This window comes from Vombatus ursinus, unplaced genomic scaffold (assembly GCF_900497805.2).
Source record: "Vombatus ursinus unplaced genomic scaffold, bare-nosed wombat genome assembly UNPS02014807.1, whole genome shotgun sequence".
NCBI classification, from domain to species: Eukaryota; Metazoa; Chordata; class Mammalia; order Diprotodontia; family Vombatidae; genus Vombatus; species Vombatus ursinus.
Genome location: NW_020954585.1, coordinates 22,419,426 through 22,432,500, shown reverse-complemented (window position 1 = coordinate 22,432,500; position 13,075 = coordinate 22,419,426). Strand labels below are relative to the sequence as shown.

At 36.9% G+C, this 13,075-nt stretch overlaps 1 protein-coding gene across 1 annotated transcript in view; it reads left to right on the top strand.

The window, feature by feature from the left end:
- ACER2 (alkaline ceramidase 2) overlaps nucleotides 1-12,067 on the top strand; it is a 36,095-nt gene extending 24,028 nt beyond the window's left edge. The window contains exons 5-6 of the mRNA XM_027874821.1: nucleotides 4,496-4,633; nucleotides 9,915-12,067. Coding sequence (XP_027730622.1) covers nucleotides 4,496-4,633; nucleotides 9,915-10,101 — 325 coding nt within the window. The 3' untranslated portion in view covers nucleotides 10,102-12,067. The remainder of the gene's footprint in view (nucleotides 1-4,495; nucleotides 4,634-9,914) is intronic.
- The last annotated feature ends 1,008 nt before the right edge of the window (nucleotides 12,068-13,075 follow it).

Here is a 13,075-nt window from a genome sequence, read left to right as displayed (position 1 = left end):
TTCTTTCTTTCTTTCTTTCTTTCTTTCTTTCTTTCTTTCTTTCTTTCCTTCTTTCTTTCTTTCTTTCTCATTTTTTTTTTTGGGGGGTTAGGCTATGGGGTTAAGTGACTTGCCCAGGGTCACACAGCTAGTAAGTGTTATGTGTCTGAGGCCGGATTTGAACTCAGGTCCTCCTGAATCCAGGGCCAGTGCTGTATCCACTGCGCCACCTAGCTGCCCCTCTATTATCTTATTTCTTACTGAGTCATGCTATACTTCAATTTAATTCAACCAGTATTTATTAATCACTTGTATGTACCAGGCACATTTGAGCAACTAGATGGTACAATATATAGAACACTGGGCCTGGAGTCAGGAAGACCTGAGTTCAAATCTGACCTCAGACACTTGCTAGCTATGTGACCCTGGGCGAGTCACTTAACACCTCAGTTCCTAGTCTATTAAATGGGGGCGCATTGGAGAAGAAAAGGGCAAACCCCTCCAGTATCTTTGCCAAGAAAACCCCATGGAATCACGAAGAGTCAAGACTGAAAGATAACAGTGTGCTGGATACTGTACTCTAGGGTACAATGAAAAAAAAACAAGAATGCCTGCCCTCAAGGAGCTTATTCCTAAAGTGAGTGCAATTTTAGACTATTAAAGCCTAAATCTGTACTAAGATTTTGGGGTCACCTGTATTCTTTCAGATAATCATAGTTGAGATTTAAATGACACTTAAGGTGTGTTTTATTTTGCTCATCGCTTTAAGGTAGGTACTACATCTCCATTTTATAGACGTACACAGAGACTCAGAGATTGAGTGGCCTGTCTATAAGAAAGTCATGGTTATATAGCTAGTGTCTGAGGTGAGATTTGATCTTGCATATGGTGATGACTTTAAGTCGTAACATTTTACGTACTATGTTGTTCAGCTACGTTTCCTTTCCTGTCTCCCTCCCCCGATATAAAATATCTTATTTATTCATGATTTATATCCAAACCCATTTTAAATCAAGAGACTCCTCCCAATCATCAGGGACCTCTATATAATTCCCTTATAATTTATAAGGCAGTGAGGTGGCATAGAGGATAAGACGCCAAATTCAAATCTTGCCTCAAACACTTAACTAGCCGTGTGATCTTTTACAAGTCACTCTACTCTGTAATTCTCAGTTTCCTCATCTATCAAATGAGGATAACAGTAGTGCCTACCTCATAGGGTTGTTGTGAGGATCAAATAACATGTAAAGTGCTTTGTAATGTTATATAAATGATATTTTAAAATTCTTAATTTTTTAAAAAACATTTTAAGTTTTGAACTGTCTCCCTCCCTCCCTTCACTCCCTGCATTACAGAAGGGCACCATTTCATACAGATACACACACACACACACACGTAAAACCATATTATGCATATTTCTGTTTATCAGTTCTTTCTCTGAAGGTGAATAACATCTTCTTTCATAGGTCCTTTGTGTTTGATTTGAATACTTATAATACTCAGAAAGCTTAGTCATTCACAGTTATTCTTCGAACAAAATTGCTTTTACTGTATACAATGTTCTCCTGGTTCTGTTAGTTTCATTCTTAGTTATTTCATGCAAGTCTTTTCATGTGTTTCTAAAATCAATCATTTCATAATTTCTTACAGCACAGTGTATTCCATCACAATCATATACTATAACTTATTTAGCCATTCCCCAATTAATGGACATCCCCTCGATTTCTTTTTTTTAAAGTTTTTTTATTTCTAATTTATGGAATAAAATAAGCATTTCCATAACATAGTATAATAAAAAAAAGATGATTGCACACAAAACTGAAAATCTTTTATGTACAACTGGCTATTCTTTTAAAACAAAGTTATTACATAAATTTTTTTCCTTTTTTTTCTAATCTCCCCCCCCATGCCCTAGAGATGGCTACAATTAGACACAAATAAGAATATATATGTAAAATTATTCTGTGAATACTTCTCTTTATCAGTTCTTTCTCTGGATGCAGATAGCTTCTTTCTTCATATGTCCTTTTACTTAATTTTGGTATTTTTAATAGTCAAAATGATGTATTTGGTCAAAATTCTTCTTAAAACAATATTGTTGTTACTGTATACAGCATTCTTTTGGTTCTGCTCATTTCACTCTTCATTATTTTGTGCAAGTCTTTCCATGTTTTTAACATCTTTGAGCTCATTATTTCTTATAGCACAGTAGTATTCTATCAATTAAAAGTTCTTTGCCACTTCAAAGAAAGCTACTATAAATATTTTAGAACAAATAGGTGGTTTTTCTTTTTCCCTGATCATGTTGAGAAACAAACCTAACAGTGGTATTGCTAGGTCAAAGGGTATATATAGTTTTATAATTATTTGGGCATAATTCTAGATTGCTCTTCAAAGTGGTTGGATCAGTTTACAGTTCCACCAACAGTGTATTAGTGTCCCAATTTTTCCATATCCCCTCCAGCATTTGTCACTTTCCCCTTCTATCATTTTAGCCAATCTGTATTTCTTTAATCAGTGATGACTTAGAGCATTTTTAATATGCCTATATATAATTTTGGTTTCTTCCTCTGAAAGCTGCCTGTTCATGTCCTTTGACCATTTATGAATTGGGAAATGACTCATACTCTTACAAATTTGACAAATGTATATTTGAGATATCTTTATCTGAGAAACTGTCTATAAAACTTCCCCCCTCCCAATTAATTATCTGCTTTCCTTCTAATCTTGGTTACATTGGTTTTATTTGTACAAAAACTTTTTAAGTTAATTAATCAAAATTATCCATTTTATAACTCATGATGCTCTCTATTTCTTGGTTATTCATAAATTCACCTATCTATAAGTTTGATAAGTAAATAGATTAATTTAGGTAGAATAAATAGATTAGTTTAGGTAGAATTGTCATTTTTATTATATTGGCTCTGCCCACCCACAAACAGTCAGTGTTTCTCCATTTATTTAAATCTGACCTTATTTGTATAAAAAGTATTTTATAATTATGTTCATGTCATTCCTGGGTTTGTCTTGGCAGGTATACTCCCAGATATTTTATGCTGTCCATGGTTATTTTAAATGGCATATCTTTTACTATTTCTTCTTGCAGGGTTTTGTTGGTGATATATAGACATGCTTATGATTTATGTGGATTTATTTCATATGCTGCTTTGCTAAAATTATTAATTGTTTCAACTAGCTTTTTAGTTGAATTTCTAGGATTTTCTAAGTATATCATCATGTTGTTTGCAAAAAGAGATAGTTTTCCCACCTCTTTGCCCATTTTGGTTCCTTCAATTACTTTTTCTTTTTTTATTGCTATTGCTAGCATTTCTAATATGATATTGAATAATATCAGTGATAATGGGCATTCTTGTTTCATTCCTGATCCTATTGGGAAGGCTTCTAGTTATCCCCATTACAAATAATGTTTACTGATAGTTTTAGGTAGTTGCTTCTTATTTTAAGGAAAAATTCATTTATACTATTATTATTATTATTATTGATATTGTTATTATTATTATATTGTGCTGAATGAGACCCTAACAAGGGGAACGACTGGAGTTTGTTCCTCATTGTTGCTATATATCATATAAAAACTGAAAAATTAGAAAGCCAAATAGATGTAATCCTGTCCATTGCCAAGCCTGCCAGTTTCTGATTCAGAGTTAGTCTTAAATATACATACACACATATGTTGAAATATATATTCAATATATTTTGAAATATATTAATTGAAATACACACATACATATGTAGGCAGCTAGGTGGTACAGTGCTGGGCTTGGAGACAGGAAGGTTCATCTTCCTGAGTTCAAATCTGGCCTTAGACACTTCCTATCTGTGTGACCCTGGGCAAGTCGCTTAACCCTATTTGCCTCAGTTTCCTCATCTGTAAAATGAGCTAGAGAAGGCAATGGCAAACCATTCCAGTATCTTTGCCAAGAAAACCCCAAGTGAGGTTACAAAAAGTAGGACAAAAATGAAATGACTAACACACATATGTACATATGTACATATGTTCCTATGTATGTGTATATTTCAAGTAAGGTGAAAGAATAGCTTCAGCCCATAACACTCAATGGGAAATCCTAGTCTTAAATGCTAGGATAACTGTAGTTGTGCATTCAGACTCACTTTAATAGAATTTTTGCTGGCAGATCTTTCTGAAATGTTCCTAACTTTCCAACTAGAATGGAAATATTGTAATTGTTTCTCACAAGCAGCTCCTGAAACTACAGGGGAAATCCTTTGAGAGTTCCAAGTCTGTCAGTAACCTTGTGAAGGGAAAGGAGAACTAAGAAAGAGCTGACATATCTCATTACAATGATGGGAATTGGTTTTTTTTTTTTCCTATGAATTAATTACAGCTAAAACATCAGCAGTCAAAATCTCCATTAATCTATTCAGTCAAATCAAAAGGCATTTTGTCATCTTCCATATAGATATGGTTGTAGCAGCCACAACTAGGAAGGTTGGTGTCTTACATTTTGAAAAGCTATCTTTTTTTCTCCCCCAGGTGTGACAACGTGCGGGTATATAAACTCGGCCTCTTTTCTGGTCTCTGGTGGACTCTCGCTCTCTTCTGTTGGATCAGTGACAGGGCCTTCTGTGAACTCTGGTCTTCTTTCAACTTCCCCTATCTGCATTGTGTATGGTAAGTATCACTTAGGTCAAGTTGGCTACGCCCATTTTTGGAAACTTTCTGCCATGTTTTCACTTTCTTCCAAGGAAACAGAATGGAATAAGTGGCCTCTTTCCTCAGCCAGACATACAGCAGTTTCAGCAGCAACAGGCAGTCATGTAAATAGCAGTATGGACCCAAGGGATCAGGCCTAGCCAAAAAGGAACTAAAAAAAAAAAAACCAGCAACAACAAAAGGGCAGCTAGGTGGTGAAGCAGATAGAACACTGGCCCTGGAGTTGGGAGGATCTGAGTTCAAATCGCATCTCAGACACTTGACACTAGCTGTGTGACCCTGGGAAAATCACTTAACCCCAATTAGCTTGCCAAAAAAAAAAATCAGAAAAATGCATGCCTGTGGTCAAAATTCAAGGGCCTTGAAATGGGGGTAGGTTACAGAAGTTTTGAGTTTCATTTACCTTCGGACAAATTGTAGAAGTACAAAAATGCTAACCTACAATGTGAGATTTAGATAGAGTATGAATTGTACTGCTCCTTGGCCAGATCTTCAGGAAAGTGCTCTGCTTGAGTAGAATCCACTCCTTCTGTAGTACATATATGACCCAGCTAAGGTCTGACTTCTTACCACTAATTAATAAGTGTAACTGCTATGAAATCATACCGGGTAGAAGGAATCTTAGAGGTATTTTAACCCAAATCTCTCATTTTATAGGTGAGGAAACTGAGGTCCTGAAAACTTAAATGATTTCTCCAAGGTCATACATCTGTTTAGTGACAGAATCAGGACTAAAACTCAATAATGGGGAAAGCAATGGAGAAATATTGATTACTGTAGGGATGAAGGTGAAGTTTTCCCCGTGGAAGCCTCTGGCCATCAACCCAGAAGAATCTTTTTTCACTTGCAAGTGAGCTTTTCTTATTGGAAAAATGTGACAGGTACTAATAGAAAAATCCAAAAGTTATTATTCAAGAACATAATGGAATGAGATTGTGGTTGGGAGATGGTGCAGATATTAGGATATTCTTAAACTACATAAAATTACATACAAACTTAGACCAAAATTTTTTGAAGGATTTTCATGATGGACAAGACAAGATGGTCATTTAGTAACAAAAAATATTTCCAAAAAAAACCTTGCATATGATGAGAATTTCTATGTTGGCTTACCTCAGAACAAGAAAATTTTTCCTAACCCTAAGATACTACTAGTATGTCTCAAACAACCATCATAGAAATTTTAGTTTATCCTGTGAATATTGTAATGCTCATCACTCTCAGCCACTTCACATAGCTCCAGTCACCACAGAACTTTTTTCTCCTTTTAGAATACCTCAGTATCTCTCTTTTTTTATTAATTTATTTTTAGTTTTTAGCAATCACTTCCATAAGCTTTTGAGTTTTAAATTTTTCTCTTCCTCCCTCCCCACCTTCCTCCCCAAGACGGCATGCAATCTAATATAGGCTCTACATATACATTCCTATTAAACATATTTTCGCATTAGTCATGTTGTAAGGAAGAATTAGAACCAATAGAAGGAACCACAAGAAAGAGGAAACAAAACAGAAGGAAAAAAAAGAGCAAATAGTATGCTTCGATCTGCATTCAAACTCCATAGTTATTTCTGTAGATGTGGATAGCATTTTCCATCTTGAGACTTGGAGAAGTCTTAGATCCTTACATTGCTGAGAAGAGTTAAGTCTATCAGAGTTAGTCGTCACGCAATGTGGCTGTTACCGTGTACAACGTTCTCCTGGTTCTGCTCACTTCCCTCAGCATCAGTCCATACAAGTCTTTCCAAGTTTTTCTGAAGTCCACTTGCTTATCATTTTAGAATACCTCAATATAAAGGACAAGGAACAATTTCCAATTTGAAGTTCAACATTTTTTTAAGTTATAAAAAAAATAGCAAAAAAAAAAATCTACTAGGGGTACCTGACCCAATCTAAACACAGAATACTCAATACTTTTTACATCTCAAGTATTCAAATCAAAAACAAAGGACCTATGAAGGAAGATGCTGTCCCCCTCCAGAGAAAGAATTGATAAATAGAAGTATGCATAATATGATTTTACACATGTTCTTATATATATTTATTGATATCTTTTGTTTTATACCTCCTTTATTTCCTATTGTATCCCTCCCTCTACCACTTCCCTTTATAACAAACAAGAAAAAAATTCAGCAAAACTAATCAATTATATTGAAAAAAGTCTGATATGATATGCATTTTTCCTCACCCACAAAGGAGAAAGGGAAGATGTCACCTCATGTGTCTTCTTTGGGACCAAACTTGGTCATTATAATTTGATTTTGATTGCTTTGATTCCATTGTTCTTTCCATGTTTATTGTTGTTATCATTCACATGCAGGTTTTAATGTAATAGACAGGAACTATTTCCTTTTCATTCGGCTTATAACCATTTATCTTCCCTTTGAAGCCAACATTGCCCTCTCAAGTTTGTTTCACTACCAAAGATAATCTGTGTAAAAATGGTACTTCACTTTATGATTATTTAGGTATTAGTATACCTGGAGAGGCAATATGGTTTAATGGATAGAGGGTTGGTCTTGGAGTTGGAAAGACCTGGATTCAAATCTTGTTGTTGCCACATATTGGCTGTGTGATCATGAGCAAATCACATAACCTCTCTGTGCCTCATTTAACTTTACAAATGAATGAATTAATGAAAAAATGAATGAATGAATGGACTCTATTATAAGACTGTAAGTTGCAGATCAGAGGGCTGGTTTGCATTGGTAGAGGGAATTTCTTCAATTGGATTTCCCAGTATCAATGGAAACACAGGTTTAGTTAAAAAAAAATTACACCTGAGCCAAAGAATGTAAAACACCAACACACCACCACTAAACTGCTATAGTAATTTAACCAGTCTAAAGCAGTGTTCATGGAGAGTCATAGAGGTTAGAGGGCTGGCCTAGGAGTCGGGAAGACCTGAATTCTAGACCTGCTTTTGACACACACTAGCTGAGTGGTCATGGAAATAACCTCTCAATGACTCCAGATAACTCTATAAGATTTAAAATTGTAGGTGAGTTGCTAACATGATAGAATTAGCCGAACGGTGAAGTGGATAGACTGATGGGTCTACAGTCAAGAAGACCTGAGGTCAAATTGGGCCTCAGACACTATCTGGGTGACCTTGGGCAAGTCACTTAAGCATTGTCTGCCTCAGTTTCCTCTACTGTAATACTGGGATAATAATGGCACCTACCTCACAGGGGTTTTTGAGGATCAAGGGAGATAATATTTGTAAAACACTTAATATAGTGCCTGACATTTTATAGATGTTTAATAAATGTTTTAAATGTTTTATTGATACCTTTTCTTTCCTTCATATAATCTACTTTCCAGTGACTCACTACCCTGCTTTGTTGAGACAAACACATGCTATATCTAAAAATGTATGCCCTATTCCTCACCTATTTAAAAAAAAAGTTTAGGGGCAGCTAGGTGGTGCAGTGGATAAGCTCCAGCCTGGAAGTCAGGAGGACCCGAGTTCGAATCTGATCTCTGACACACAACATGTACTAGCTGTGTGACCCTGGGCAAGTCACTTAACCCCTGCCTAGCAAAAAGCCAAAAAAAAAATGTTTATTGATGACTTTTGCTTTCACATTACTATCATTTCCGAATGTCTCCATTCCCTGTCCCCAAAATCAAACCCTTAGTTGTAATTTTGTTACTCTGGAGCCATCTGAAAAATTAAGCAAAAACAACCAAATGTAGCAATCTAATAATGTAGCATCTAACAATACATGCAATATTTTACCCTTGTCCCCATCACTCTGTGGAGAGGAGGTAGGGTATATTTTATCTGGTCTTTGAGACTATTATGCTTTTTCAGTTATTCAGAATTTGGCTTCCTTTTAGTGATTTTAAAAAATTATATTTCTGGAATCATTATACATGTTGTTCCCCAAAGTTTTCAAGATATTAATGTTTAAAATTGCACAAGACACACACTCTCTCGCTCCCTCCCTGTGTCCCTCTCTGCCCCCCTCTCCCCCCCCTTTCCCACTGTCCCTTTCTCCCTCTCCACTTCTCCCTCTCCCCGTCTCTCTCCCTTTCTCTCTCTCCACACACACACAGAATATGTATACGTATATATGTATATACATATATACATACATTATCTGATGTACATGTATATATGGACACTCATTCATATTTGTATGTACACACATATACACATAAATATACCTATGCATATATACCCATATATGAGACAGTGTCCCAAAAGTGTGTCAATTTGTCTCACTCTACATCAGTTCATATGATGCTTCCTATGTTTCTCTGAATTCCTCACATTTGTAATTTTTTACTGGTCAGTAATGTTCTATTATGTTCATATAACATTATTTATTTAGCAGTTCTACAGAAAATAAACATTCGTTTTGTTTCCAGTCCTTCTTTTTAATCCCCAAAAGGACTTGCTGTGAATAGTTTGGTATATATTAGACCTGTGTTTATATCTACGACCTTCTTGGAGGTAATGTTGAAAGTGAATCGCTGGGTTAAAGGCTACGATGAGTCTAATGACTCTTTTTAAGCATCATTCCAAATTGTTATATACAATGGTTAAACCTATTCACAGCTCTACCAACAATGTATGAGGCTGTCTTTTCATAGCTCTTCCAACCTGATTATTCCTATTTTTGTTCGTCTTTGAAAATAGGTCTATTTATGTTATTTACATTGTTCATTTTAAAAAGGGCCATGAAAACACTCAGAGCTTCTAGAATAAAGGTCTTCTCTAAATGTTTACAATTTTTAAAAACAGGTGGCTTTCTTTAAACATGGTTGTGTCTTGAGACATAGATATGAGACAACCACTTCATTTTCTGGTAGGTCTGGAATAGAAGCAGCCACACTCAGCTCATTTCCCCTCCTCTCACAGCCTCTATTTTCAAACTCTTGTGACTCAGTCTTGGTCCCCTCTCTTCACATGATTTAGCCTCCCTGTTTTAGAATTAGTTCCTGTTACGGAGAACAAATGAGTCACTCTCAGTGTACAGCATGAGAAAAGTTGGCCCTGAACAGGTCAGGGTTCTCCAGCTATGAATGGAGAGCTGTAACTTCATCTCCTTCGAATGAAGAGGGACCAGAGCATGTAATTACACTCTCAAGGAATAGAGGAACAAGTCAGCCTGAAATGGTGACGGTGTTCTAGATCAAGCTTTTGCGAGGAACTTCAGTCAATCATTAAACATTTATTAAGTGCCTAATATTGCGTTTAATGCTGGGGTTTATGGCTTTATCTGTTTTTCAGGCACATCCTCATTTGTCTGGCTGCTTATCTGGGCTGTGTCTGTTTTGCATACTTTGATGCTGCCTCAGAGATCCCAGAGCAAGGTCCTGTCATCAAATTCTGGCCCAGTGAAAAATGGGCCTTCATTGGAGTTCCTTATGTCTCCCTCCTGTGTGCCAACAAGAAATCTCCGGTCAAGATCACATGATGTAAAGTTCAGTGGCTCTCGATTTTTCCTATTTATTTTTCCTCACTTACTGTGCTTAGTTAATGATCATGACAGTCAGGGAGACTTGAATCTGTCTCTTTTTATCTGTTTGGATTTTTTTTTTACTCCTGTATGTTTGAAACTCGCAAGGGTTCAACTGTGTACAGTAAGAAATGCACTTTTTTTTTCTTTAAGAAATGCATTTTTTTCCTTTCCCTTGGAGAGGAGGAAGATGGGTTTTGGTGTTTTGTTTTGTTTTGTTTTTTGAGACTGAAAATGCTTACGAGTAGAATTTTGGCTGGCCCTGAGTTCAGCTTCTTTAGGCTTTAATTTTAGATGCCTGTTATCCTTACTACTGGCTCATGAATCTTAAAACACTGTGATGGTAGTATGTCTTGTTAGACCAAAGCAATAGACTGACAACTCCTGGGGAGGAATGTTTGTTAAATGCAGACCTTCCTTCTGTCTCCCACCCGCATGTTATCGTTTCAGAACTCTTATGGTTGGAATTGACAAACAAATGTACCCTTGGACTAAACCTCCATCTTTGTTCCAGAGATTTTCATTGGTGGAAAACTGGCCGTGAAGAATCATATGAAGGGCTTGTGGGAGAATATTTTTTAATGCAAATCTCACAAAATCTAGGTTTTAAGTAAGTTTAGAAGTTATTTTTATTATTTATGCTGAGACTCCTAGATTCATCTTCTATATTTGGGCAAAATTAGTGGGGAGACAATTGCCATCATCAAACCATCCTTTAAAATGAGCACTACTTTTTTTCATATCCCTTTTTTCTTTTTTGATCCCTTTCCCCCAGCTCATAATACACAGATAAGAAAAGCTGTAGAATCATAGAATAGTAGAAAAGCAAAGGGAATAGAATGATAGAATGTTAGAATTTGAAAGCATCTTAGCTGGATTGTTGGAGTGGAAAGGATCTCAGAGGTGAGGTCAAAAGATCGGCTTTTGAACCCTGGTTCTTCTACTTTTATTAGCTATGTGACCCTAAGTAAGCCACTAACCTCTCTGGCTCTTAGCTTCCTCTTGTATAAAGCAAGGAGGATAGTTTTAGATGAGGTTCACTCTGGACTTGAAATCTTAGGAGCCTTTGAGATCATTTAGTCCAATCCCTTCATCTTATAGATAGGAATAATAGATATGTACTATGCGATGTAGTACAATAGCCTTACTATTTGCCAGGCTGCCAAAAGCCCAGCTATAACTTTGGTGGCTGTTTTACTTCCCTTTTTTGGGGAGGAGGGGATGTTGACTGGCGCAAACCCAATGAAACTAAGCTCTGGTGATTTTTATATTGGGGTAACCTCTTAAGTGAAACCTAGAGTAACCTGAAATACTCTGAAATATCGTGCAATACCTTGGAAAGTCACTTAAGGATCATCTTTAATTCTTCTCCCTACCACCTGAATGTGGCAATTTAGTTTGAAGGCATCTTAGATGGATGGTTGTAGTGGAAAGGACACCAGATATGGGCTTAAAGGATCTGGGTTTGAATCGTGGTTTTCCCATTTTTATGAACTGTCTGACCCTGGGTAAGCCACTATCCTCTCTGGTCCTCTCTTTCCTCATCTGTAAAATGAGGGTATTGTTTTTGTTTTCAGTATATTCTGGATTCTAACATATTACAGGACTCCCCATTATGGCATGTAACAATGCTGGTCCCCCTTCTACAACACTAGCTAGCTAGCAATAACAGATGTTTAATCAAGGCATCCATTAGATGTGTTCAAAAGTAGCACTAACATGGCTTGCTCATTCAGCATTGCCAATATACTCCTCTTCGAGTTCTGCAACTCCACAAAGACCCTATGTACTCAGTTGCTCCCCTTCTTCACTAGGAGGAATCAGGAATGGGCAAATGTCTGCAAATGTCTCCTGAATTCAAATTTGACTTCAGTCACTTAACTAGCTGTGTGACCCTGGGCTAGTCACTTAACCCCTTTTGGCTCAGTTTCCTTATCTGTAAAATAAACTGGAGAAAGAAATGACAAACCCCTTCAGTACCTCTGCTAAGAAAACCCCAGATGGAGTCACAAAGACTCAGACACCACCAAACACGACAACACCAATAAATGTCTGCAAGGTTTGTGGCACTGGTTGCTAACCTCAGGGATATTTTGTTTTCATTTCACTGGAGTGTTTCTTACCTTGTCCATGACATTTCACTATTGGGGGTTGGGAGAGGAAAGGAGGATTGTTATTTATCTTCTTTATAAGGTCAGAAAACTCTTTGTGTTGTCATAACACACGATTGAGTCCCAGAGAACTGGGTCATGGCATTTATTCATCAAGGCCAATTGCCGCTGTTATTCTTGGAATTCACGTAGGATCCACAGTTGATGTCCTTGCAAGAGTTTAGGAGATTAAAAAGCACTTGATGTTCTCAAATGGCAAATGGAGTCCATTGCCTTATTTTAATTGCTTGGGTGAAGCTGCTCTAAGAGTTTCAGAGACAAAAGATTTGGAATTCTCTCTCAAACACTGGTTGCAGCTTGGCTTTCTGTGCCTTCTTGCTGCCACACTTCAGGCCAAAGTCAGGAATTCCTTGAAGGGGAGCTTTCACAGGGTTTTTATCTGCTTGTTTTGTTTGTTTCACATCTAACCATTCTTCACTATAGAAATAGGTAGAGATCTCCAAGGTATAGGAAGTATTTTCATTTTTCACAACTCTAGTTGATAACTCTAAGGCTGTTCTCATGGGTATAAGTCCTGCCCATCTTCGTGTCTCTGGACAATAAGAAAGGATAGGCTCCTTGTCTTAAGACCTGCTTATACTTAATGAATGGGAAAAAGGTGTGGGGAAGGGATGTTTCTGAAATTGTTGCCTGGAGGCTCTGGTTTCAAGCTTCCCCATCCCCCAAGGCTCTAAATCTGTTGTCATCCTGACTTGGTACTTAATGGGAATTTTCAGAGCTCCCTTTGGAAATAGAGGTAGGGGGATAGACGGAAAACAAAC